General features: G+C 48.3%; 1 protein-coding gene and 1 long non-coding RNA gene across 4 annotated transcripts in view; both read left to right on the top strand.

The window, feature by feature from the left end:
* Positions 1–26,943, top strand: part of LOC147619981 (serine/threonine-protein kinase STY13-like) — a 43,021-nt gene extending 16,078 nt beyond the window's left edge. For 2 of the 3 annotated variants that reach the window (XM_086772091.1, XM_086772092.1), the window contains one exon: positions 24,151–24,707. In XM_086772091.1, coding sequence (XP_086628217.1) covers positions 24,151–24,493 — 343 coding nt within the window. In that variant the 3' untranslated portion in view covers positions 24,494–24,707. Of the gene's footprint in view, positions 1–24,150; positions 24,708–26,376; positions 26,430–26,525 lie in introns of those variants that run through there. The other variant, XM_086772093.1, reaches the window with a different exon arrangement.
* LOC147619982 (uncharacterized) lies at positions 23,028–24,091 on the top strand. Its single transcript, XR_015261702.1, has 2 exons — positions 23,028–23,348; positions 23,432–24,091. It is a non-coding gene; the product is annotated as an uncharacterized LOC147619982 (long non-coding RNA).
* Positions 26,944–27,251: the final 308 nt, after the last annotated feature.

Below are 27,251 nucleotides of genomic sequence, written 5' to 3'. Positions count from 1 at the left end.
CTCAGTCGGCTGTATCCATGTCCTCCTAATGTCCAGCTGAACTAAATCCTGACGGATGAGTCTGGTAATCTCTGTCCGTGTGAGAGTGAGAGAGGGTGCCTCCAGAGAATACTGGAAGGGAGGCAATCTGTCCATGCTAAAACCATGTGCCTGGAACCAAGATGTCATCTGTCCATACCAACAAGCCGTGTCTCCCTGTAAAGCTAACTGTCGGGAGGACTCCAGGGCGAGGCGTGCATATCTGTCTCGGGGGAGATCCCACAAGCCATGTATGTAGGAGACTGATCTCGTAAGAGCCTCAATCACCAGAGGGGCAGCCGCCAGCTCTGCTCGAATAATCTCATGAGGTACCACGGCCTTGGCTCTAATAATCCTAGCAATCATAGATACCAAAGGCCTCTCCATACCTCTCCACCCGCCTGCGCTGTGATGGCCCACTGAAGGTCCCCATATCTGCACTCCATAAAGCATAGCTGATGTCACTAGAGTGTCAAAAAGCCAAAGTTTCGTTCGAGGTTCTTGAAACTGAACCTGCGAACACATCCTCTCCAAACCACCCAGGGCTGCATGTGCTCTAGTCAATCTAGTCTCTGCTGCTCTCCTCATCGAAAACACTGGCCCACTGAATACTACCCCAAGATATGTATATGCATCTGTATACTCCACAATCTCTTTCCCATATGTAAATGTGGAAGCTGATCGCCTAACCCACTGTGGCGTGGTGTTAAACACCATAACCTTGGTTTTGCCAAGGTTGACAGACAATCCACTATCATGTGCAAACTCATGTAAAGCATCCAGATGACGCTGCATACCCTCAGGGGAATCAGAGATCAACACAATATCATCAGCATATAACAATAGTGGGATCCATGTACCTGCTAGCTGGGCTCCTCTGTCCCCCAATCTCTCAATGTAGTCAGAAGCCTCATCCACATACATACCAAACAGTGAAGGAGATAACGGGCAACCTTGCTTCACTCCTATAGTGGAGTGAACCAAAGTAGAGACCCCTTCTGGGGTGCGTACCTGTCCTGCAACTGATCTATATAAAGCCATAATCCCCCATATGAGCTCTGTGGGTACCCCCATCTCCTGTAATCGCCTCATCAATCTGGCTCTGGGCACTGTATCAAATGCTTTGCGGAAGTCCACAAAGCTACAATAAATCCGTCGCCCATGCGACGTGCCCTCCTCAATAATGGCCCGGAGAGTCAAGATGTGGTCAAGAGTAGAGAAACCTCTCCTGAACCCTGCCTGTCCCTCTGCTCGAATGCCAACTCTCTCTGCCCATCTACTCAACTGCTGCTCAAGAATGGATGCATACAATCGTGCTAGTGTGTGACCAATCATAATAGTGCGATAATGCCCTGGCTCCATAGGGTCCCCTGACTTGAAGATAGGCACGATGGTGGACCTACTCCAAGTCTCGGGTAAGCCTTCGCACATAGCACGATTGAACATCACTGCTAGAAGCTCTACCAGCATGTCTCTCGCATGAATAAAGTGCTCAGCGACCAATCCATCATGATCATATGCTCTCCAGTCTTCATCCTATCAATGGCCTTCCTTACCATCTCTGCGGTAAAGAAAGTACATGTCTGTGGGCATGGTGCTGGCGGGTCAAGAAAAGGTGTCTGTCCAGGAACTGTATATAGAGATGCTGCATAACTACCCCAGACCTCTGTAGAAGTGATGGCCAAAGCAGGGGAGGACTCATGAAACAGACGCCAAGCCTCCCTCGAATCTTGGCTCAAGAACAGTTGGTATAATTCCTGCTCTAGCTGAGCAAGGCCGGCCCGCTTCTTCCTTCGCACAAGACGTCGGAAGGCAATACGTGACTGTCGGTGAGTACCCCAAAGCAACCTCCCGCTGCAGTCGGGCTCTGGTCTCTCTGCACTCCTCATCATACTAGCTGTTCTGGGGCATACATCTAGAACGCTGTCTCTGTCCAGGTTGAGTATGTGGATATGCCTCTCTCGCTGCATCATGTAAAGTCTTTGTCAGTATATGGGTCAACTCCTCCAAAGGTCTCCCTGGCTCCTCTGTGTACAGACGTTTATAAATCCCATCTGTGTAGACAGCATCAGTCTCTGAGGTAAAAGTATATCGAGTGTGATCTGCCCCTCGTGTCCTCTGAAGAGATAGTCAATGTCAACAATGCATGATCCACTACTACCCCAATGGGCCGAGATCCAACTGTGAAGTCCTCAATGCATGAAACAAAGCTGGGCATAGCCATAACATAATCCACTGTGCTAGCACCATGTCTATGTGGAAAGCAAGTAAATCCAGCTGCTGACGGAAACCTCGGCAAGCCATTAAGTATGGCCAACCCATGTGCAGTCCCCATATCTACCAAATATCTCCCATACTCTGTGCACTCCACATCCTGTGAGCATCTGTCTAATCCCATATCCAGAGTGTCCAGCTCTCTCAGCATCTCCTCCGAGGTATCATAAAAGGCTGTCTGGCGGTTGCCCGTCCGGGCATTAAAGTCCCCTAACAGGATGATGTCTCCATCCCTAGAGAACTCCCATATGTCATCATCTAGCACAAAGAAAGGAGACTGTCCTCTAGGTGCTGCATATGTCGATGTACTAGGAGCAAAATAGCATATGGCAATATACAGGAATCTGCCTGTGTCAGCCCTCAGTCTCACCCACATATATCTGGCCTGATCATCTCTGCGAACGATGTGTAGAAGCGGTTGTGTTGGGGTAAAGGCATAATGCCCACCCTTATAGTGTGTACAAGCCCATAAGTTATAGTACATAGTACACTTAGTACTTTTAATGTACTAAGTGCACTATGTGTACTAGTGCAATATATATGTGTGATAGGGGAGTCACACACTCACACTTGGTGAGTTGACTTATCCCCACAACTCTCTCTCTCTCTCTCCCTTGTTCTCTCTCTGTATGTCTCCCACATGAACTCTACCCTAATTCTCCCACACAACTGGTATCAGAGCATAGGTTGCTGTCTTGATCCTCTGTAGAGCTGAGTTTCTTCAGAAACGCCCTGCCATCAAAGAGGAAAGCGTGGCTCAAATTCTGCTATGCAGGTTGTGTGTGTGTAGCTCCATGGAACCTGGAGGGCTGAAGTAGCTTGTCGGTGTGACCCAGTCAGTGTGAGCGTGGGCTGCCCAGCAGCCACGCTGGTCTGCCCAACATCGCCTTGCACACAGCCAGGCGCCTACAGCAGCAAGGCGTAAAACTCTCGAGCAGCAGGCGCACTTCAGCGCTGAGCAGCACACGTCTATACTCAGGCGTAAAGCCACGAGGCAGGCGAGCGAATAGGAAAAGCAGCGTAGCGTAAGGCTATTAAGCGCACAACAGTCGGGCGTCCATCGAACACGCCTACGAGCGATTGTGAAGAGCGAAAGGCAGGACACGTTCTCTGGCGAGCAGCACACATGCACTTCGCTCATCACTTGCAAGGCGTAACAAAGCTTACGCGTGGAGCAACTCGTCACCCAACGTCTTCTGCGCCCGTGGAGGTCCTGTCGCCCACTAGGAGAGCTACGCGTGTCACAGCTTGTGGTCGTCTACTGTGTTGAACACAACCAGGAGAGCTTCATAGCAGCCAGCCATCTGAGCATCACCAACAGCTTGTGTCTCCACCAATTCTGCAGCACGCATGAAGAGCCCTCCAACAGCATCAGATTTCTGCAGAGCAGCACCAAATTCAGTACACCCCCCTTTCCTGCAACAAAATTCAGAAATTACAAGGTATTCTGCTTCAAATTTTTTTTTTGGGATTTGCAATTGAGCAAGTACAATCATCAATTGAGCAGGTACAGGTGCCCAATTGCTCAATTTTTGAGCAAAATTGGCAAAATTGGGTGACATTGGTCACAATCAGGATCAATTTGCAGGAAATTGGATGTCGAAATTTGGGGCTTTTGATGTAATTGTGCAATTAAGCAGTCATACATGCTGTATGATGTCAGAAATCGCACATTTGGGCAAAATTGCAGCAAATTGCAGTGCAAATCAAGAGGCTTTTGTGCCGATTGTATTGATTTGCAAAATTTGCAGCAAATTGCAGTGCAAATCAAGGGGCTTTTGTGCCGATTGTATTGATTTGCAAAATTTGCAGCAAATTGCAGTGCAAATCAAGGGGCTTTTGTGCCGATTGGATTGATTTTCATGCAGGCAATCGCATTTGATGCTGTGGATAATGTGTTGATGCCTTACAAGCACTCAATGTGCCTGTAAATCAAGGGGCTTTCATGTATTGGATGTATATGTGGCCAGGAGGAAGCACCGTGAAGACTTTGGATGCCTTCATGTGCGTCAATGTACCATGTATGATCAGAAATTGATCTTAAATCAAGGGGCTTTTCAAGTTCGTATGCTTGTTGAGCTTGGCAAAGCAGCAGGCAAGACATTTATGCCTTGAATCCTCAGAAATCAGCTTGCAGTCAAGGGGCTTTTGCTCAATTTCTGTTCGGGACTGTTTTATGCAGTGTTCGGGACTGTAAAAGTCTGATTTTTACTCATTTGGACAGCCAGGAGAGCATTTATTGCTACTGTACCTGCTGGTACAGATTTGGCACAGCTTTGTGCAAGTTTTGGCATGGCTGTACACTGATTTGAGTGAGGAAAAGGTTCAATTTCAGCTGCTGTACTTGCCGGTACAGGTTTGGTACATTATTGGTGAGCACTTAGTACTGCTGTACAGTACTTTGGAAGGGCAACAAAGCACATTTAAGGTGCTGTCCTAAATCTGCAGCAACCAGATTTTGGTGTTTTCATCACAAAAAGTGGGAGAAAAGTTGCATTTGTGCTTCCTCAGTGGGAGATAAAGCTTGGGAGAATAACTGTGAGCACTTTGTGTGCTTTTGGTGCAGTGTTTGCACATTTTGCAGGGAGTCAGGCATTGACAGGTTGCATATTGCTATGGCAACCACAGGTGAGAGCTCTTCATTGCTTCACATCAAGAAGCTTGAAGGCTCGCATAATTATGATATTTGGCAAACCCAGTGCTACAATGTGTTGCTCCAGAAAAAGCAGCACAAGCCTATCAAAGAAAGGGGTGTAATGCCCGCTTCTCTTACTGCTGAAGAGTGGGAAGATATGGATGAGCTGGCAAGATCTACTATCATGTTGTCTGTGTCAGACTCATTACTTTTCAGCATTCGTGAAGAGAAGACAGCTTGGGGAATGTGGCAGAGATTGCAGGACTTGTATGCCCAACAAAGTGCCTCAAGCAAAGTGTATTGGTTGAAGAAACTCATAGGTCTTCAGATGAAGAAAGGGGCGTCTATGACAGCCCATCTAAATGAGTTTAATGGTATTGTCAGCCAGGTCATTAATCAAAAGTTGGCAATGGACGATGAGTTCAAAGTCACTTTTCTGTTATGCACTTTGCCATAGAGTTGGGACACATTCAGGACAGCCACTAGCAATTCGCATGCTATGCTGTCATATGCAGATGTTGAGGGTGCTCTTCTTCAAGAAGAGATGAACAGGAAAAACAACTCTGTTGGAAAGTCCAATGCAATGAATGCACGTGGGAGATCCCAACAAAGGGAAAAAAGCCAAGAACGGGGAAGGAGCAAGTCTCGCTCCAAAAAGGATTTGGAATGCCATTATTGTGGCAAGAAGGGACACATTAAAAATCAATGCTACAAATGGAAAAATGATCAAAAGGAAAAGGGAAAAGGCAAAGACAAAGAGAAAGATGAAGCCAAAGATGTAAAGCCGAAGGGCAAAAGTGGAGTCAAGATTAAAGAAATCAATGTGTCACATGCACGTGACAGTGAGGATGAGGTCCTATTTACGTCTTCACTTGATGCCCATTCACTTCTTACAGGTGGTCATGGTATGCACTCATGGATCATTGATTCAGGTGCCTCCTTTCATGTCACAGGTTGCAGAGACTTGTTTGTCAGGTATAATGCTGGCAATGAAGGAGTGGTTTATTTGGGTGATAACCATGCATGCAAGATTCTTGGCAGAGGTGATGTGAGGCTTGTGTTTTCAGATGGCTCACAGCTTATGCTCCATGATGTCAGGCATGTGCCTGAGATCAAGAAGAATCTGCTTTCTACTGGACAGCTTGATGATGCTGATTATGTTACCACATTTGGTCGTGGAAAGTGGAAAATTAGTAAGGGCTCACTGGTTGTTGCCAGAGGCTCTAAGGTGGACACTCTTTACTTTATGCATGCAGGTGTTTGTCACCATGCTAATGTAAATGCAACCGAGCTGCCGGAAATCTCTATGTGGCATAGCCGGTTGGGACACATGAGTGTCAAAGGAATGGAGCAATTGTCTCGTTTGGGTTACTTGCCTTCTCTAAAGTTTTCAAGTTTTCAGTTTTATGAGCATTGTGTATATGGTAGGCAACTACAGTGCCCCCACAAGAAAGCTCTTGGACAGAAAGATGCTCAGTTAGAGCTTGTGCATACAGATGTATGTGAGATGTCTCAGCTTTCTTTGGGAGGGGCAAAATACTTTGTCTTTTATAGATGATGCCACACGCAAGGTGTGGGTTTATCCTCTTCGTTTGAAGAGTGATACATTCTCAGTGTTTGAGAAGTTTGTTGCTCTTGTTGAGAATCAAACTGGCAAAACACTGAAAGCTTTGCGTTCCGACAATGGTGGAGAGTACATGTCCAAACAGTTTCAGGACTTTTGTGATGCTAAAGGCATCAAGAGGGAGCTCTCTACTCCTTATGATCCTCCACAAAACGGGACAGCAGAGAGGATGAACAGGACCATTCAGGAGAAGGTCCGTTCTATGTTGTCACATGCTGCGTTACCTCATGGTTTTTGGGCTGAAGCTGTTATGACAGCCGTTCACCTTATAAACAGGTCACCTAACACGAGGCTTGGTGGGAAAGTGCCAGAGGAAGTATGGACAGGGAAGCCTCCGTCATACAAGCACTTGAGAGTGTTTGGTTGCGTTGCGTACGTGCACATACGCAGGGAAATGCGCACCAAACTTGATCCTAAGTCTCACAAATGCATATTCCTAGGATATGGTGACAGAGGTGAAATGGGGTATAGACTTTGGGATCCCGTGAATAGAAAGATTATACGCAGCAATGATGTCATTTTTGATGAAACATGCATGTATAAGGAGCCTGCAAGGCAACAGGAGCCTAGCAGAGTCATCTTTGATGATGATGGACATCATGGACAACAACAAAGGGCTGTAAATCAGCCATTACAGCAGGAAAACCAGCCCTTAAATGGTGCTGAAAATGGTCCAAATGGACAGCCAGAGATGGCAGAAGATATCCCTATGGATATACCACAGTTAGAAGAAATACCGGGCATGATATTTCAGCCTTATGGCATGGAACAGGAGCCACCAATGGGTGATATGCAGGCTGGACAGCAACCTGCAAATGATGGTCATTGGGTACGGAGGTCCACTAGACCCTCCAGAGCCCCTGACAGGTTTGTTCCAGGGGTTGACTACTTGATGCTTACTGACTGTGGGGAGCCCTCATGTTATAAGGAGGCTTTACAGAGGGCAGACAAGGCTCTTTGGGAGCGTGCCATGAAGTCAGAGATGGATTCTCTGCACAAAAATGGAACATGGAAGTTGGTGCATTTGCCTGCAGGCAAGAAGGTTTTGCCATGCAAGTGGGTATACAGGCTCAAAGTTGCACCAGATGCAAAGCCAAGATACAAAGCCAGGTTAGTGGCTAAGGGCTTCAAGCAGGAATATGGTGTGGACTTTGATGAGATCTTCTCTCCAGTGGTCAAAATGACCACACTTAGAGCTGTGTTAGCTTTGGTTGCACATGATGATCTGGACTTGATTCAGATGGATGTGAAGACTGCTTTTCTTCACGGTGATCTCCATGAGGAGATATATATGCAGCAGCCAGAGGGTTATGCAGTGAGTGGAAAGGAGAAGCTTGTATGCAAGCTGAAAAAGAGTCTTTATGGGCTCAAACAGGCACCAAGGGAATGGTATCATAAATTTGATACATTCATGAAATCCCAGAAATTCAGGAGAAGTGACATAGATCACTGCTTATACACCAAGAAAGCTTTGGATGGCAGTCTATTGATCCTCATCTTGTATGTTGATGATATGTTGATTGCCGGGAAATCTCGTAAGGAGATGGATACCTTGAAGCAGAGGCTGCATCAAACCTTTGATATGAAGGATTTGGGTGATGCAAATCACATCTTGGGTATGCGGATACTTCGGGACAGAAATCAGCATGTGTTGTATTTGTCTCAGAAGGAATACATTGGCAAAGTCTTGCAGAGGTTCAATATGGACGGGGGGAAGAAGACTAGTACTCCTTTGCCTCCATATGTGAAACTCAGTGCTATGGACAGCCCACAGTCAGATAGAGACAGGGCTGATATGGCCAAGATTCCGTATGCTTCAGCTTGTGGCAGTCTCATGTATGCCATGGTTGCTACTAGGCCGGACATTGCATTTGCAGTGGGAGTAGTTTCTAGATACATGGCCAACCCTAGCAAGAAGCATTGGGAAGCAGTGAAAGGTGTCATGAGATACCTGAAGGGCACACAGGATATGTGCATTTGCTTTGGCAAACAGGATGCATTAGTGCATGGTTACACGGATTCGGATTATGCCGATCATCCAGATAACCGGAAGTCTACTACCGGTTATGTGTTTACATTCACAGGAGGTGCTGTGTCATGGATATCCAGGATGCAGAAGTGCACTGCCTTATCTACTACAGAGGCGGAGTATATTGCAGCCACAGAGGCTTGCAAGGAGGCATTATGGCTATCTCGGTTAGTGGTTGATTTGGGTTATACAGGGGATATTCCATTGTTGCATTGTGACAGTCAGAGTGCCATCCAGTTGGCAAAGAACCCTGTCTTTCATGCAAAGACGAAGCATGTGGATGTGAAGTATCACTTCATCAGAGAGGTGATAGAGAACAAGCAAATTCAGCTTGTTAAGATTCACATGGATGACAACCCGGCTGATCTGTTGACAAAGAGTTTGCCTCCGGAGCGGTTTGCTCATTGCAGACACTTGATGGGCATTGGATGAGGCCAGTTTCAGCCTTGATATGGCCTTGTATATTATCATGTACATGCTGATTTTTCTTTTCCTTCATTTAAGGGCACTTTGCCTTTAAGTGGGAGGTTGTTGGGGTAAAGGCATAATGCCCACCCTTATAGTGTGTACAAGCCCATAAGTTATAGTACATAGTACACTTAGTACTTTTAATGTACTAAGTGCACTATGTGTACTAGTGCAATATATATGTGTGATAGGGGAGTCACACACTCAATGCTATTGAGTTGACTTATCCCCACAACTCTCTCTCTCTCTCTCCCTTGTTCTCTCTGTGTATGTCTCCCACATGAACTCTACCCTAATTCTCCCACACAGGTTGCAGCTCCTCCCTGAAAAGAACTGCCACCCCTCCTGATCCTCTACTACTGTGTACCGATCTCGTCCCTACTCTGCAAGCTGTCTCCCATCTGTATCCTGTCACCTGTGGCATCATCTGACCAGGAGCCTGGTGAGTCTCCGAGTAGAAGACTATATCTCTATCTCTAAAGCTGTCCTCAAAGGCACCTACATCAAGTCTGAGGGATCCATTGCAGTTCCAGGCTGCCAGCTTTAATTTGGTCCCATAGGTCTCGCACCGTCATGTAGAGCGTCGCTCCACGATGACCACCCTCCCTTCTCTATAAAATGCTATCTTTCCCTTTTCTCTTGCCGCTCTAATCTCTGGCATAACTTCCTTCATATGTGCAAGCTGTGAAAGAGTAAGATCATCACCAAGAGAGAGAGAGAGAGAGAATGCACAAATTAAGAGATAGATTTGCATGACTCAAATGATGTGACTTGTGTTGTATGTCTTCACTCAAGTAAAATATAATATCTAGATATCTAGGTGCACCACTCTAAGAGTGGGTTCACACGTATATACATATGTAACCATTTTAAAGGCTGTTCATGCATACTTATCCTGTTGTACTTCGGTAAGGCTTGTTCTCCAACAGTCCCCCTTAAGCGTTATCCTAGTACACACTTCATTTGGATAAATCTATGCCCATGACATAGTTTCACTAGAAGTTGTGTCGGTTCTGTCTTTTGAGTAGAGTACAATGGTAGTAAGCCACATTCTGTGTAGTAGACCTTTAATAGACCCATGAGTCTTCATACTCTGCAAAGTTTGCATCTTATTTGTATGCTTTTTCTTCTTCTTGTGTGACATTGGCCTCTGCTTTCTTGTGAAAGCAATTGTTCTCACTGTGGTTAGTTTTTTCCATAGCATTTGCAAGGCTTCTTGGCATAGCAATCCTCTGCATGATTATTCCTTCCACAGATGGAACACTTTTTACCTTTGAAGTTCTTCTTTGTGAAGGAGCTGTCCCCCTTCGCTTTGTTCTTTATCTTCCTTTCTTCTTCCTTGAAGGAGGTTATAAGCCCTTCTAAGGTAAGATTTGGCGGGCATCTTCAACTAACCTACAAGCTGGTTCATTAAGGGCTTCATCCTGTTCACACGAGTATCAAAGCTCTCATGTGGCTGCATTAAAAGACCATGTAATCTTTGGAGTTCTTTACTTGGAGGTAGGGAGATCTCCACATGGTGTATGAAATTATCAAAGAGGCCTAGGGCTATGCGGCCAAAGGCTCTTTGATCCCTAAGCTTCCATGCTTTTTGAGTTGCATCTTCAGTCTAGCATCTTCTCTTTTCCTTCAATGGAAGGCCATAAGCCCTCCCTTGTGAGACTAAATTTTAGTTTAGTCTCCCAGGTATAGAAACTTTTCCCATTGAACTTGCCAATGAACATGTGGAAAGCCATGATATGCTACAAATCTGGGAAGGTCTTAGCAAAGGAGAGTTTCTAATGCGAGTGTCTAATCCCTTACAAAAAATGCCCCCAAGAAATTACAGTTTTTAAAAATTAGAGTTTCCAAACAAGGGGGCTTTGAGAAATGATGATGTAGCATGCTATAGAAACACTTTAATGCTTGATTTGTACCCTCAGTTTTGAAAAATGATTGGAGTAATTAGGGCTAATTGCTCTGATTAAGCAAGATTTTGCGGAAATTAAAAAGCCCCAAATTGATTTTACTTTCCTATGTAATGGTAGCTTTTTGATTTGTTGCTGAAGTAGCTCTTGAAGATGTGCCGTGAGCGGGCTTGTCAAGCTTGGAGAGAAGTCTATGCGTGCTTGCGTATGCGAAGGTGCTGCTGAATAATCTGTGCTTGTGAGAGTTGGTGTGCGGGATGAGTGCAGTGCGCACAACAGAGAGGAGGCTCACAGTCAGGGCAGCATGGTTGGGCGAAGAAGTTCTTGGCTTCTACAGCCGGGCGTCGGCTCTACAACGTGTGGCGGCGGCTGCAACGCGGGGGTAGCGTGTGCACAGTGGCTGGTTTGGTTGCTTCAGCTGTGGCGGGTGAGCAGCTCAGGCAACGTGTGTGCAGTGGAGGAAGCGGCAGCAGAATGTGGGCAGAGATAGTTGATGCCGATGCTTTCATACCAACTATTGAATTATGGCCTAGGCTTTTTTTTTTTTTCCGAGAAAAGATCCTTTCATTAGTTATAAAAACGCCCGTAGGGCTACAAAAGATCCTCTCCTGCTCACAAGAAAAACAGAGCAGAGAACAAAGCAGGGCAGCCAGGGAGACTCCCTAGGTGCTGAAAACATAGCAACTATAAAACGCGTATTTTATAAAAAAATACTGGACGGGATAAAAAACGTCCTTTTGAAAAAAAACGTGAGGTTTTTCTTTTAAATTAAAAAATTTGCCAGGCTAACGTTTAACGTTATGCCTGGGCTTTTTTGGGATCCGCGTGCGCTCTGGTGCTTCCCGAACCTGCACGCCCAAGTTCCAACCTCACACGTTCGCTTCCTCGCTGTGCTTGTCGCCCCTCTTTCTCCGGTACGGTACTCTCTCTCTCTCTCTCTCTCTCTCTCTCTCTCATCTCCGCTCCGCTCGTTCGCCCCTGCTCGCCGCCCCTCCTCTCTCCCTTCGTTCGCCGTTCGCTCCCTCGCTGTGGTGGCCGTTGGTACGGTACTCTCTCTCATCCACTCTCTCTCATTGGTACGGTACCCTTTCCCCACCCACCCGTTCGTCCCCCCTTTCCCCACCCACCCTTGCTCAGGCCCCCAAGGCAGCAACATAACTCTCTCTCTCTCTCTCTCTCTCTCTCTCTCTTGTCTCAATACATATTACATACTATCTACACACACACACTCACACACGCATACTTATTACTACCTACAGGCTACGCAGGCGGCGGCACTCGTGTGAGACGCAACATGGGGAGAAAGAAATTAGCGGTATGGGATGAAGTGATCGAGAACAAGGCCGACAAAAATTGGCGGTGCAAGCATTGCAACATTGTCTACACCGGCAGTGCACCGCGTGTTAGAGCTCACCTTCTCCACATTACTGGCCAGGGAGTTGATGTGTGTCCCAGCGACATTCCCGACGATGTCATTCAGAAATTGGGTGAAGATCCAAGTGTTGTTCGTGCCAGAAAGAGAGCCCGAGTTGAGGTTCAAGGTATGGCACCTTCCATCATAGATTCCTCCCAGACTTCACCACAACAGGATGTTCCCGCATCATCAGTTGCCGGTTCTTCTCGAGCTCTAGCCTCTTTTCATCCACATAGCGGTGGTGCACATCCATCTTTCACCACAAGCCCTCCACCTCCAAATGTGCCAAAGAAGTCTCTTCAACAAAGTTGGGCCAAAATCAAGCATGAGAATGCAAGACGAAGAGTTCGGCAATACTTCTTCGAGTGCAATGTGCCCTTTGACCATGCTCGCAAGCCGGCTTTTCTACACATGCTTAGTGCGGTGGCGGATGCGGGGCCCACATTCAAGCCTCCATCATATGAGATTCTTCGCACCAAAGAATTGAAGGCAGAGGTCATGGACATTGAGAAGGAGCTAGCACCAATACGGGCAGCATGGGCAAGGTATGGGTGTACTATTATGTGTGACGGGTGGTCGGACACCAAACGCCGCCCTCTCTTAAATATCCTTGTCTCTTGTTGTCTCGGCACCATGTTCTTGACTGTCATAGATGGCTCCGGGGAGGCACATACAGCTGAATTTATCTATGGGCATCTAAAGGCAGCAATAGAACAAGTGGGAAGCGAGAATGTGGTTGCGGTAGTCACAGATAATGCATCCAATTGCAAGGCTGCCGGCGCACTAGTGGAGAGAGACTATCCACAAATCAGTTGGGTTCCTTGTGCTTCGCATTCGATTGATCTTCTAATTGAAGATGTGGGAGCCATACCATGGGTGGCGGATGTGGTGAAGAAGGCTGAGTTTATGGTAAACTATGTGACAAGAAAGCAACGAGCTCTTGGTATCTATCGGGCAAATTGTGAGACGGAGCTCGCAAAGCCTTCAAGTACCCGCTTTGCCTACCTCTTCATTGTCCTCCAAAAATTGGTAAAATGTCGACGTGGTTTGCGGCGTATGATTACGGATGACAGATGGATTTCATGGGATGGTAGCCGCACCGAAAAGGGCAAAAGATTTGAGGATCTCATCTATGAGGCAGACTTTTGGCATGATGCGGAGTGCATTGTAGCATTCATGGAGCCATTGATCGCAGCACTACGCCTTAGCGTCTCGGAGGGATGCACCATGGGCCTCATCTACGAGTTCATGGAGAAGGTGGGCGCGGCCTTCAATGCAAGCAACCTCTTTGATGATGATAGGTATGCTACTTGCAAGTTGTAGGATGTAAGTCATTCTTTGCTTTTGACTCTTGAGTCTTTTTTCTTATAATGTATTCTAGATTCTAATTTATTGTCTTTTCTTCTATGTCAAAAGGATGGATGAAATCAAGGAGATATGGCAAACACGATGGGATTGGTTTCATCGTCCAATTCATGCTGTTAGCCACATAATGCATCCACTTTGGAGACAAGATGCTCAGGGACATGATCGCGAGCTAAATGTGGGATGGAGAGAGTACACCACCAAAGTGGAGAGAGACCCAATAACGCAAGATCTTCTCGAGACCCAGCTTCTTCGGTTTCGCGACATGCATGATGTTGATTTTGGCTCACCACGAGCTAGTCTTCGAGATGCCCAGCTTAAACCTGTCAGTTGGTGGGAGAAGTATGGTGGTGACTGTGCCGAGCTACAGCGCATTGCTATGAGGGTTCTCTCACAAGATTGCTCCTCCGGCGCTTGTGAGAGAAATTGGAGCTTGTTGCGGCCATACACACAAAGAAAAGAAATTGCTTGTTGCGTGCACAATTAAAGCGTCTTGTCTTTGTCAATTCCAATCTGAAGCTTCTTCGAAAGAGGGAAAAAATGAAAGCAATCAATGAGATCAATCCCGACACTTTCAAGGTTGAGATTCGCATGGAGGAGCTAGTGCACCCTCGTGACGAAGAAGATGAAGTGTGGGTTTTCCTTGCAGCAGAGAGAGCCTCTTTTGCACATCAGACTTGCACGAGGACCGGCACCATAGGCAGGGGCAGAGGCAGGGATAGAGGCAGAGGCAGGGGCAGAGGCAAAGGCAGGGGCAGGGGCCTTGAGACAGAGGCAGGGGCAGGGGCAGAGGCAGAGCCCGAGCCAGAGGGAGAGGCCAGCATTAGTGATTGGAGTGTTAGTGAGGAGGATGAGGATGAGCATGACCGTGACCATGGTGGGAATGATTCTAGCTCAGATTCCGAGTCTTGACTCTGATGAATGACTCATGAGTCACATTTTGTATGCCACATTCCAGTATCTACAGACTAGTGGCTCATTTTTATGTATGACATATGTTCATTGTTATTATGTTGCGGCTTCGTCCTTATTTATGTTAGGATTCAGGATTCAAGATTCCCATTTTGTGATTTTAGATTCATGAGTACTCAGTACATTTCATGATTATCTTGTATTCTCTAATCTCTTTAAGCATGATAATGATTCATAACTCAAGTCTCTCCTTGTCTTTCAAAATTAAAGTTTAAAGTTTAAACGTTCATAAGTTCATAAGTTATAACTCCAGTCTTGAGTCTTAAAGTTCAACACTTCAAGTTTCAACTTTAAACATGTATGTGACATGTCTCGATCAAATGTAATTAAACTAGTGTTTTTTATTTAAAAAAAAAACGGCGTTTTTTATTTTGGTCCCGCGAAAAAGACGTATAATACGCGTATTATACTTTGCCGTATTATACGTCCCGTCCCGTACCTGGCTGCTATGGCTGAAAAGTACAAGTATCAGTACAAAGAACTGAATGGCTAGATCATACAATAGGAGGGGGGAAAAGCCAAACAGGTGGCCTGTAGTGCCAGCGGGGGGACCCCGCGTGAAGGGTAGAGAAGGGGCCGCTGCGCCAGGTGGTGTGAAAGGCCTGGCGCCGCAAGATCGCCTCATCCGAGTTGCCCCGAATGCGGTCGTACTGTCCTCGCAAGGTGTGGATCAACTCCTGCCAAATCCCCCGAACAGTCTCTGCTGGTGGCTCCAGTCTTCCTCAAAGGCCCTGAAACACCGGGCCTTCCAGGTGAACCAGATGGTGATGCTGCTGAGGAGCTCCCATCGTAGATCCCTCTCCTGTGTCCAGCTGGCAGACGAGAAATCCGGTGAAGGAACAAGGCGAGGCTGGCCCCTAATGAATCTGATGGCCTGGCTGTCCTGCTCCGTCTCATAGCCCATAGCAGGTCCTGACGAAGTCGACCAAGCAGCGGCACCCCACGTATACGTACCCTCTGGAGAGAGGGGGGCCAGAATACGCAGCATCCGCAGCCAAATCTGCTGCGCCTGAGGGCAGTCCCAAAGGCAATGTCTCTGTGTCTCCATAGGGTGGCTGCATCGGATGCAGGCCGCCGGAAGACCGCTGTAGACAAGCCAGGTGCCAACTGCTGAGCCCCTGTGGGCGACCAGCCACTGGAAAGTCGAGATCTTGCGGGCCTGTCGACTAGCCCAGAGCCGGGCCCAAAAATCCTCCAGAAACTCCTGTGGGAGTCCCTGTAGCCGCCAGTGCCCCGCTGCAGTTGGAGAGACCATCCTCCTCGCCGTCAAAATATGCCGTCCCAACCGAACAGTATACTGAAAAAAGGTAATCTCTGTGGCCTCAAGGGATGCATAAGGATCATGCCACTCGTACTCACCAGGGTCCCACTGTAGCCGGGCCAAGGGGCGCGCTGCATATGCCCATATGCGCCAATTATGGAGCACATCTGCAGGGTCTGGGTCAATATGCCACTTCCGAGAAGCGGCGGCCACTACCCGTATCCTCTGAAAGGTGCACTCTGCAACCAAAGGCGACTCCACCTCCACTCTCTGAAGTCTGCCCTCATCCTGAATCTCATAGTAGAGGCATCTGCCATCCTCAATGCAAGCTCTGACAGCAATCAGGATCTCCAACTGTGTAAAGGCTCCCATCCACTGTGGGGCCACTAGCTCGAACCACTCCTCTGTGAGTGCCTCCTGAATGTCATCCCTCATAATCAACCCCCCTCTGAAGTGACTCAGCCTCTCCACCTGGATCTCCTCTGGTAGACTGCAGAAGGCCTGCCAGTCTCCAAAGCTACGTGCTGGGCCTGCCGCCAAAGGTCCCCAGGCTAGACGAGGCCGAGAACCCAGCATATGACCCTGCTCTGTGCGAACCGCTAGGCTCCAGATGAGCGGCTGTCTGGCCCACTCCTCAACACAAGAAGGAGGTCGCTGAGAGAGCCCCGATCTCAGCAGCTCCCAAGCTCTCAGGATGCTCAAGGCAAATCTGTCCTCCCATCCTCTACTGAGGCATGTCCTCCTCATCTCTATGAAGATCCATCGAATCTCTGGTGCCCAAGTGCCCCCGGCTGGGGGAGCCCGAGCCTGCAGCCACTGCAAGAGAAGCTCTTTCCAAGGCTCAGCGCTTGGAAGCAGCCCCCGAACAATAAGCTTCCCCAATAAGGCTCTACTCTGATCGATTGGATCTATAATGCCCAAGCCTCCCTGAGCCAGCGGAAGTGTAATAACTGCCCATGCAACCTTTGCCCGAGCTGGTTGACCGTCCCGCCCAGACCAAAGAAAGTTCCTGATCAGCCTCTGTACCTGGCTGATGCAAGACCTCGAGAAGATCCAGCAAGACGTAATGTACCACATGGTCGCTAACAGCACCTGATTTGCCACCACCACCCTCCCGGCCAAGGATAGTCGAGCTGTACTCCAATACAAAAGCTTCTTCCGAATGCTCAAAAGAAGCGGGGCAATGTGCTGCTCAGGTGACAAATCTAGTCCAATCTGGCATCCCAAATACCGCACTGCTGTGCCAGGAGGAATCCATCTAAAACCGCGGTCCGGGCTCCATGTCGGAGTGGGAGCGCTACTGATCCAAAAGGCCACTGTCTTGCGCCAATTGATCAATGCTCTTGAAGCTGCACTAAAAACCTAGAGCGACTGCTCTGCCCAAAGAAGATTGGCCTCCTGGCCATTGCAAAAATAAGCCCGTGTTGTCAGCAAACTCAGCATCGAGCAGGTCCTCCCTCCAAACTGGGAGCTGGAGTCCTCTCAAACCAACCTCCTCTGCCGTCAAATACATGCTCATAGCCTCTGCAAAGAAGAGAAAAAGAAAAGGGGCGAGGGGACACCCCTGACGGACTGATCTGGTCAGCTCAAAACTCGGCCCCCGTCCTCCTGCAATCAACACCTGGCTGCGAGATGTGGAATACAGAGCCGCCACCCCTCTAATCCAACCTGGCTCAAAGCCCATAGTGCCCTCTAAGAAACCCCAATCGACTCTATCGTATGCCTTCTCAAAATCAAGAAGCATCACGACCAAGTCCTCACCAAGAAATCTAGCTCGGGCCGTCGCCTAATAGAAGGTGAAAATGTTGTCAAGGATACTACGCTCCTTGACGAATCCTGTCTGGGTAGCATGAATCAACTCCCCCAGGAAGGGCTGGATCCTCAAACTCAAGGCCTTTGCTAAGACCTTGTAGACAGTATTGAGGATCGTAATAGGTCTCCAATGCCGAATATCATCTGATACTCCCTCCCCCTTGGGGATAAGAAAGATCAAGCCCTCTGAAAAGCTCTGTGGCATCACCCCAGTGTCCAAAACATACTGAAAGCCCCTGCGGAGGCCTGGCCCCAAAAGGTCCCAATAGCGCATAAAAAAGGCAGGTGTCAATCCGTCCTCCCCTGGGCAACTATGGTGCGGCAGGACCCTCAAGGCCTCAGCAAGCTCAACCTCTGAAAGAGGCGCTGCAAGGACTGTACGCATACGATCTGTGACCCTCCTCTGCACATGGGCCCACACCGTCTGTCTGCAAGCATCCCGAGCCTCAGTGGCTAGCTCTGCTGAAAGCAGGTCTCTATAGAACCCAGTGGCAATGGCTCTGATCTCCCCGGGCTCGGTAGCTACAAACCCGTCCGGCCTCCCAAGTTGACGGACTCCTGCTCAAGCATGGCGGGGTCCAGTAATCTCAAAAAACTCCCCAGTCACTCTATCCCCAAGCTACGTCCACTGAGAGGCCTGGCGACGATAGTAAAACTCATGTCTCTGCTCCTCTGCCTCTCTAACCTCCTGGCGTGCCTGGCTCAGCTGGGACGCCACCCACTCACATGCAGGCTGTTGCTCCTGAAGGCGCTGAAGCGAAGCAAGGCTGCGTCTCAGCCGCTGCTCCCGCTCGCGAATCTCTCCCAGCCGTGTCAAAGCTGCAGCGTGCAGAAAAGAGCTAAGCTCTATGAGTCCCTGGGCACACTGGCATGCTGCATCCTGGTCAGAGCAATGACTATCATGCCAGATCCTCTCAATGTCCTCTGCGAGACTAGGATCTGTAAGTACCCTCTCTAGGATCCTCAACTGCAAGCTGGGCTCCCGTGTCCTCTCCTCAAGTGTCAAAATAACTGGCGCATGATCTGAAAATGAGGTGCCAGCGAGAATGCCAACGGAGCCCCCTCGCTCCCCTAACCAGTCGCCCACATAAAAGCGATCAATCCGTGATAGATTAGCCCCTCCCTGCCGGCGATCCGACCGAGAGAAACTAAGACTGTCCTCAGAGCGGGAGAAGGCCCCATGCTGCCATGCATCAGTGATCCTCAGTGACATGCAAAATCGCTCCCAAGCTGCAAGCTCCGTGCCGTGCACTGTAACATGACTGCCTCCCACCCTATCAGCCGGGTCCTCAAGCATGTTGAAGTCACCCCTGACACACCAATGTGCGGCCTCTGGCAATGCATCCGTAACCTGGGTCCAGAACTCTGCTTTGGCACTAGCATGGTTGGGCGCATAGACGTTGAGCACGCCCACTAGCTCATCATGCATCCTCAGAATGACATACTGTGCTCTACCAGGCACAATGATCCCTCGATCCACAATGGCCTGCCGCCATACATCTGCAATGACCATGCATACTCCTCCCTGTCCACCCAAAGGACCAAACCCTGCAGACCAAAAGGTGTCCCATCTACCAGGCATCACCGAACCATATCTCCGGATCCTGCTCTCACCCAAGTGGTGCTCCTGCATCATCAAAATATCAATGCTGCCACCAACCAGGCATCTCTGAAGCTCCTGCCTCAAGCAACCACGATAGCGTATATAATGTGCTCCGCCAAGGCCCTGTACGTTCCATGAGATGACCCTCATGGATGACCTGCTGAGGTGGATGCTGTCTCAGCCGTACGGCGGGCCTTCGCAAGCGGCTTGGATGGAGAATAGTCCCCATCCGAGCGGCTGCGAATCTGCCCACCCGGTGTACTGCAAGAATCACGGATCAGGCGCCAGTGGCTATGTCCCATGGCGACTGCCTCCCGCTCAAACAGAGCAACCTCGTGTATACATACATATCCAGGGTCGCGTGCTAAGTCTGCCACTATGCGAACGACCAAATGACGAATCCCTGAGGCATCCACACTCCTGGGATCCAAGAAAAAATGAGCCAACTTCCATAGTCGGCCTATCACATCTGTCACCTCCAGATCGCTCACATGACGAGAAAACTCTACTGCCTGAGTCTTTAAAGTGCTAAGAGCGAGCTCCAGAGTCCACTCCCGGTCGCATGGGCCACATAGAGGGAACGAGAAGGCCACCGCTGAATCAAGTGCCTCCTCCCCGCGGGCCGGAGGACTCACTACATGAACTCTGATGGGTGCTGGCTCATGGGGGCCCTCTGCTCCAAAAAGCCGTGTGAAGGCGTAATCAAAAGCCTCCGAGCGCTGTCTAGTGTCGAGGCGACTCAGCCGAATGTGGATAGATGATATCCGTGAAGCCTGAATCGGCATGGTAAGTCTCCTCAGTGGTGCTCGAGCAAGGTCGGTGCTTAGCGCCCTCTGGACTGCAGGTGAACGCCAGGGGACTGCCAGGGCCTCTCGGGGAGGTGAGGCGGGGGGCGGGGGGGGGGGGGCGGGGGGGGGGGGGGGGGGGCGAGGGAGCCGTTGCCGAAACCAGAGCGGGGGCGGGAGGAGGTGAAGGTGGAAGCGAAGCGGTGGGGGGGGGACGGGGGTGGGGGAGGTGAAGGAGGGGGTGCTGGCATCTCCTGGTCCTCAGTCGTCGCAGGGGTCTCCTCCTAGAGGGGAGCAAAGCTGTTCCTCACGGGAACCTAGTGATGCTGAGACTGTGGCTGCTGCTGCAGCGGTCTCTGGGCGTGCTGCTGTGGCTGTCTCCCTCGACGGCGCCCCTTTCCAGGCTGCCACTCCGAGGTCTCTGTGGCCTGAGCAGGTGTCCCGAAGGCTGCCTGCCGAGCCGCATCTGTGGGCGGGCCATCAGGGGCCTGCTGCTGCGGTGAGGGTCGGGGTCTCCTGCGAGGGCAGGCCTTGGCCAGATGACCGACCTGCCTGCAAATGAAGCATTGGTTCGGGAGCCCTGAGAACTCCACTCTCTGATCAATCCATCCCCCCCCCCTATCCTAGGTAGCTGAATGACCTTCGGAAGGGAGGAGATGTCAGACACCAAAACTCTGACCGAAGGTAGCCCAGCTGCTCTGGCCACCACTGAAGCTGCTGTGGGGCCAATCTCTAGTACTGAACCCACCAATGCTCCTAGCCTAGAGAGGAGCGGAAGATACTCCCGGCGGAGTACAGGGAAGCAAACTGTAACATGGAAAAGGCGCTCTCCCTGCTCGGCCGCTGCTGGGTCAAAGCCATGCTGCCAAGGTCTGATGTCAAGGGGACTCATGTCTAGGACCTTGGCCACACTCTGGGCGGTCTCGAACTCGATCTGGTAATGTCCACGGCCCAGTAGCTGAACGTCCAGGATCTTGCCCACATCTGCAAGAAGGCGGGCCTGGAGAAGATCCCGGATCTCCCCTCTGCTGGGGCGAGTGCCGACTATACGGCAGATGGTGGAATGAGCCTGGAGGCGTTCCACCTCTGCGGTGAGGCTCGCTTCCTCTTCTGGCGAAAGAGAAAGCCTGATGGGGGTGTCCTCAGGGGCGGGCGAGGGGGCTCCATCAGAGTCTGAAGCTGCGGGGGAGTCCCTCTGAGGCGGGGCGGGAGGAGCCTCCTTCAGAGTCTGAAGCTGTGTCGAAGGCGGAGCGAATGCGGAGAGCCTGCTGGAACCAAGCTGCACACAAAGAACAGAGGGGGAAGGCGGAAGGCAAAAAGTGAAGAAAACCCCAGGGAGAACGAAAAATCAGAAAAGGAAAAGAGGCGGGGGGAAGGCGGCAAGGACAAAAACCCCAGGGGGAGGCGGCTGCAGCACGAAGAAGGGGGGGCGGGGGGAAGAAGAGGCGACGGCGGCTGAAGGGGGGGGGCGGGGCGCTGAAGACAGACGCGGGGGGGGGGGTGGGAAGAAGAGGAGCTGGAGCAGGGGGCGGCTGCGCAGCAGCGCTGGGGCGTGCAGAACAGCCAGGCGGGGGAGGGGGGGCAAACGCGATGGCAGGCGGGGGAGGGGGGAGCAGCGCGAAGGCGGAAAAAAACAGGGGGGGGGTCGTGCAGTCAGCGCGAGCAGGGGGGGGCGAGCTAGAGCTTCAGCGAGCTTAGAATGAATCCTGACAGGTGTTCAATATTATGGCCTAGGCTTAGCTGCCTGGTGCACGAGCTGGTGGCCTGAAACATGGCTATGCATTGGAGCTAAGAGAGAGAGAGAGAAAGAAGAGAGAGAAAGACAATGCACAAATTAAGAGAGATTTGCCTGACTCAAATGATGTGACTTCTATTGTATTTCTTCACTCAAGTACAATGCTTTTATAGGCTTAGAGCCTCTCCTATATGACATCACTGCTTAGGTCAATACAGGTATAGTATCTAGATATTTAGGTGCACCACTCTAAGAGTGGGTTCACACACATACATACATATGTTGCCCTTCTAGAGGTTGTTCACACACACACAAACAAACACATAGGCAAGACCTTGATCCCAACAGAAGCCCCTAAGGGCATGTTGGCCAGAATAAATAGCCTATTCAGTCTAGCAATAGCCTGTCGGCCAGCTGACAAGGGACTCAAGGCAGTAGAAGAAGTCATCTTGAGCATTCAGCCAGCTGTCCCACATTCCCTCAGCAGATCTGTGTGCGCGTTGTGGTTTCCGTAGTGGTTTCTGAGTTGTCTACAGACCGCTTGGTGGTTCAGCCGACGTTTGGTCTACCTCGTCCTTGCATGTGGCATTCCATTATCAACTGTCATCAGTAAGTGTTTTTTTGCATTTGTAAAGTTCTCCAAAGCAATAAAGCAAATACTCTTGCCTGTGGGAGGGGGCCCTTAAGTGGGTAGTTGGAACCCAATCTGGTCTCGACTCTCTATCTCTATGGCTCTATCTCCTTTGTATAAAGATTAAAGTGGATTGCTTCATGCTCACTAACATAAAGGTATAAAGAAAGCCTTGCTGTGTTACACAATCATACCGGTTGCATGCTATAGGGAGTGTTGTTAGGATTTTTGAGGGGCACCACATGTGCAACAGGTTGCAGGGCATTTCTTCACGAGGCTCGTGTGGGTGACCAACCGAAGGAAGAGGGATTCCTTCCATGCTCTACAAGCTTTTTTAAACTTTTGACATGAAATGAAGATACTAATCTCCTGTTCACATGAACAATGCTATACATCTTAACCATCACCAAGGCCATGCAGGGGCGAACTCGGGCCCCCGCCCCCGGGGGGGGGGGGGGGGGGGGGGGGGGGGGGGGTTAGTTAATCTAAGGCATTCCTCAGCCCTTATAGCCGTTTCACCTATTGTATTTGGAACAATCAGTAGCTTGTACTTAACATTCTGGCCTCAATCATGGGTGAGAATTTTGTTAAATTTGCTAGGAGTTTAGCCAAACATCAATAAGCATGGAGTTTTATGTTTAGGCAGTGACAATCTGCACAGATGTGCCACCTTCCAAAGAGCAGGCAGCTAACTCGTTCTCTCTTGTGCTACCTGTGCATAAGTATGGGGAGGGAAGCCTTCTCGCTTTGTCACTTGTGATTATCTAGGCTCTTTCACTAGAGCTGCCCACTTTAGATCATACCCTGCAAAATTTGTTAAGTTTTAAAATCTTTTCTGGTTATTATTGTTCAATGAAAACAACTGCAATACCTTACAAGGTAAAATAAATGAGTGCAGATTAAAGTACTCATTAGCTGCTGAACCTATTGTTGGGTGCAAGTTTTGACTCCACAACCCCATTGGAGCCTGGAGATGGTGCATGTGATGAGGTCTTGCTCAAGCAACGAAGTCCTGGGTCGCCCTAGGTAACCTCAAACAAAAAGCTTACATCTCTGCCCTGAACCTCTAAATGGATGATCCCCAAGCTCCCATGGTGTACAGATGGTATTCCAAGGGACTTTTGCACATGCGTTTGGTTACCATCTTCGCCCAACCATAGATGTTTATGTATCAGTCTCTAGGTTTTGCTGATGCAAGAATGGGAGAACTGGTTCAAGGTTAACCACCTCTGCAAGGCCAGCCAAGGAAAGGTGGGCGTGCTCGAATACATGAGCTTCTTGTAGATACTGACAAGATGGCATACAACCTACTGCTTTGCTGATACATCCACTTTTACATGCCGGCCAAGATGGCAGGCAACATTAAGATAATTGCTGATAGCATATTTTGTTTAAAATGTTTTTTGTACAAGTTATATGGAGTCGCAGAAACCTTAGTTTGAGAGGTATGGGTTTCAAATGCCTTGCGTGTGTGATATAATTGGTGATAGGCTCTGATGGGGCTAGTCATGCAAGAGTCAAGGTTCACTGGTATTATAAGGAAAATGAGGCTTGTGTATCCGTTTTTAGCAGGCTGCAGGGATGTGCTTAGTTGAGTTTTTTTGTTTTTTAATACAGGGAAATGATGCAAAACAGGCCTTACAATCATAAGGTTGACGTGTACAGCTTTGGTATTGTTCTTTGGGAGCTTGTAACAGGTAACATTCCTTTCCAGAACATGACGGCTGTCCAAGCTGCGTCTGCAGTCGTGAGAGGCGTGAGGCCTGCCATTCCTGCAGATTGCCCCCCTTCTCTCTCAAAGATAATGACTCAATGCTGGGATGAAAATCCGGAAGTAAGGCCATCCTTCTCTGATGTGGTGAAGCTTCTGGAAGATGCTCAGTTAGCTTTCACGAAAACAGTGGGAACTGCAAGGTTTCGAGGATGTGCCTGTTTGACAAGTCCACGCACATTAGATTAAGAAGATGATACTTAACTGTGTACTGTGTTGTGCCAGTGATGTGATCTATGTCAGGGAATCTACAATTCAAGAAAAAGTTGATGTATTTTGTGTCCTTCACCCCCATCCTGTACATATGGGGGGAGGCTTTTTGTTTGGTGCTCTATATCGCACATAGGATTCAGTCTCATTTTGGCATGCACTTTAATGTAAGTAAGTAATTTCTTTCTGATGCTTCTTTTTGCTCAGTAGAATGGATGTAGAGCTTGAAAAATCTATGGATCATGTCTTTTTTATGACATGGGTTCAGAGTTGGTCATGGGTCTCTACATGAATGCTGATGTTTCTAGAGAGCATATGTTTATATACCTATGTTTGGGCTTTCACGAACTCTTTGCTATAGTTGGAGTTGGAAGAATCCCTTGTTAGCAATAGAAAAACGTCATTGATATGTGCTCCTATCTTTGAGTTTATGCCTCTAATAAAACCTCTAGCAGAGTCTTTTGGAAGCTCTTATATAAGATGAATGCTTTGGAAAGGGTAGCGCAGAAACTGAGATGCGATCGCAAGGCTGTCGTTGGAGATGGAACATGTTCCATCATCCTTACTCTTACTCTCCACCTGAACTAACCCCCACGCTAGTCGTAGGATGATGGAACATGTGCTCAGATTAGCCATGTTATGATACTTGTGCTGCCAGCACCAAAACCACCAAAAAGACAGAGACCCGTACATATTCCCAAGGTGATGATGAAGTTTGATGGGACTCGTGACCACCCTATACATCATCTGGATATGTTCAGCAAAATTTGTGAGACTTGTCTTCGTTTTGACTAGCGAGTTAAGGTTAGTGTCTTTGGCCTCACAATAACAGGCATAGCAAGCCAATGGTTTTTTGGTAACCCTATACAACATCACCCTATACAACATTTGGAGATGTTCAACCAAATTTGGGAGACTTGTGGTCCTTTTGACATGCAAGTTAAGGTTAATGTCTTTTGACCTCACAATGGAAGGCAAAGCAAGCCAGTGGTTTCAATCCTTGAAGGAACCAAAAGTCAATGCGGATTTCAACGCCTTGAAGAAAGCCTTCACTATCTCATTGGAGTCAAGTTGACCAATTTTACCATATAAAGCAGTCGGAGGAAGAATCGTTCAGAGATTACATCAACTGAGTGAGATGTCTCCATTCACATCGATGGAGATAACTAGCTCGGAGATTCTTGGAAGGCCTCCTAGACATATAGCTCCATTATGAGTATATGCCCAAGGACAAAGGTCCTCTAAATAATGTTGCCAAAGCGCAATCAACTTTGATGACAACTTCATGGGAACCTTAAGGGACTCTATTATTAGAGGCCTCGTTTAGCACTGCTCTTTCCAAACCGAGTACAAAAGGAAAAGAGCCCCCCTTGGCAATCGAGGAGCTCGCTACTGCAGTCCTTTATGTAGCAAATGACCCAACAAGAGCGCATGTAAGAAGAGCAATTGCTTCAGTCCTTCACCTTTTGCATGCCCAAGCTCCACCATCCCTTGGCCATGACTTCTTTCATGACTGCTTTTTGCCAGCCCATGGGTGGTGGTGCTGCTTTCGGAGAGGGGCTACAACGTGCAAGCACAGGTTGAAAAAGTATGTTGCTAACCCAAATTACATGCTACATGATATGCATGGATCTCAAGAAGATGAAACCATGGCTACAAAGCCCAAGATTATCTTGGACAGAAGCTTAGGATGAGGATGATCCAAGAAGTCTTAGTCAAAATTTGGGATATTTGAAATGCCCACCTCCTACTCTAATGGCCAATCTTGGCAATATTACGTTTGATTAATGTTTGATTTTACGGATCAATTATTGATGTGTTTGTGTTAATAAATTTAATGGTGATTAATGTTTGTGCGATAGACAATGAGGAGACGAAGCACTTGAAGGAGTGGGCTGCAAAACGAAGGCCAAAGGCAAGCTTGAATAGCTTATTCTCTGAAAAGCTTGTTCTCCTTAACTATTCTCTTTGTCATGTTTGAGTTCTCTTATTTTTTTTTGACTTTCAACAGGCGTAAAGTTCAGACCATCTTTGAGAACTCTCAAGCAATTGACTTTCAAGGATGCTACCTATCGCTACATCTCATTTCTTTCGCTACATCTCATTTCTCTAAACTCCCTTCTGCCACAAATGCAAATGATAAACATAGGATCAAAGTTCAATGCCCTTCAACTGGACCATTTGATTCTTCCACTCTACATTGGGATATTAAGCTTGATCCTCATTCACAATATAATGTCTATATGTTATTCTTACATTCATTGGGATAGAGTCAGTGACTACATTGCTGGAGAGAATGGGAATGAAAGTGCACCTACCAAATTTAGGATACAAGTGAGCCATAAACGAATACAAAATAGTTTACAAAAACCCAATGAGGACTCTTGGATTGAAATGGCATGGTATGTATCACCACAAAGATTACTTTGATGTAGAATATAATGTTTCTTAATATCTACCACATGCTATGAAAATGTCTTGTGTTGGTTATTTTACAGTTATTTGTGTGCATTTGGATCAATGGATTGCTCTAAAAAATTGAGAAGTAATGATATCAAGGGGAATAAAAAGAGGCCCAATGTGAGTAACGAGACACGTTTGGTTAGTTGCCAGTGTCACTTTGTTATATTGCGCCTTTATTTATGGCCAACAATAGTTCGTATTAATTATATTTAACGGAACCATGTTGATACAAATGGTAACATTTGTCATGGTATCCACTACAATGGCATAGTTT

The sequence above is a fragment of the Cibotium barometz genome, chromosome 32 (genome assembly GCF_041138505.1).
Source record: "Cibotium barometz isolate CiBa-2024 chromosome 32, ASM4113850v1, whole genome shotgun sequence".
Classification (NCBI taxonomy): domain Eukaryota; kingdom Viridiplantae; phylum Streptophyta; class Polypodiopsida; order Cyatheales; family Cibotiaceae; genus Cibotium; species Cibotium barometz.
The sequence above is the reverse complement of the archived record's forward strand: the minus strand, read 5'-3'. Positions and strand labels throughout refer to the sequence as shown.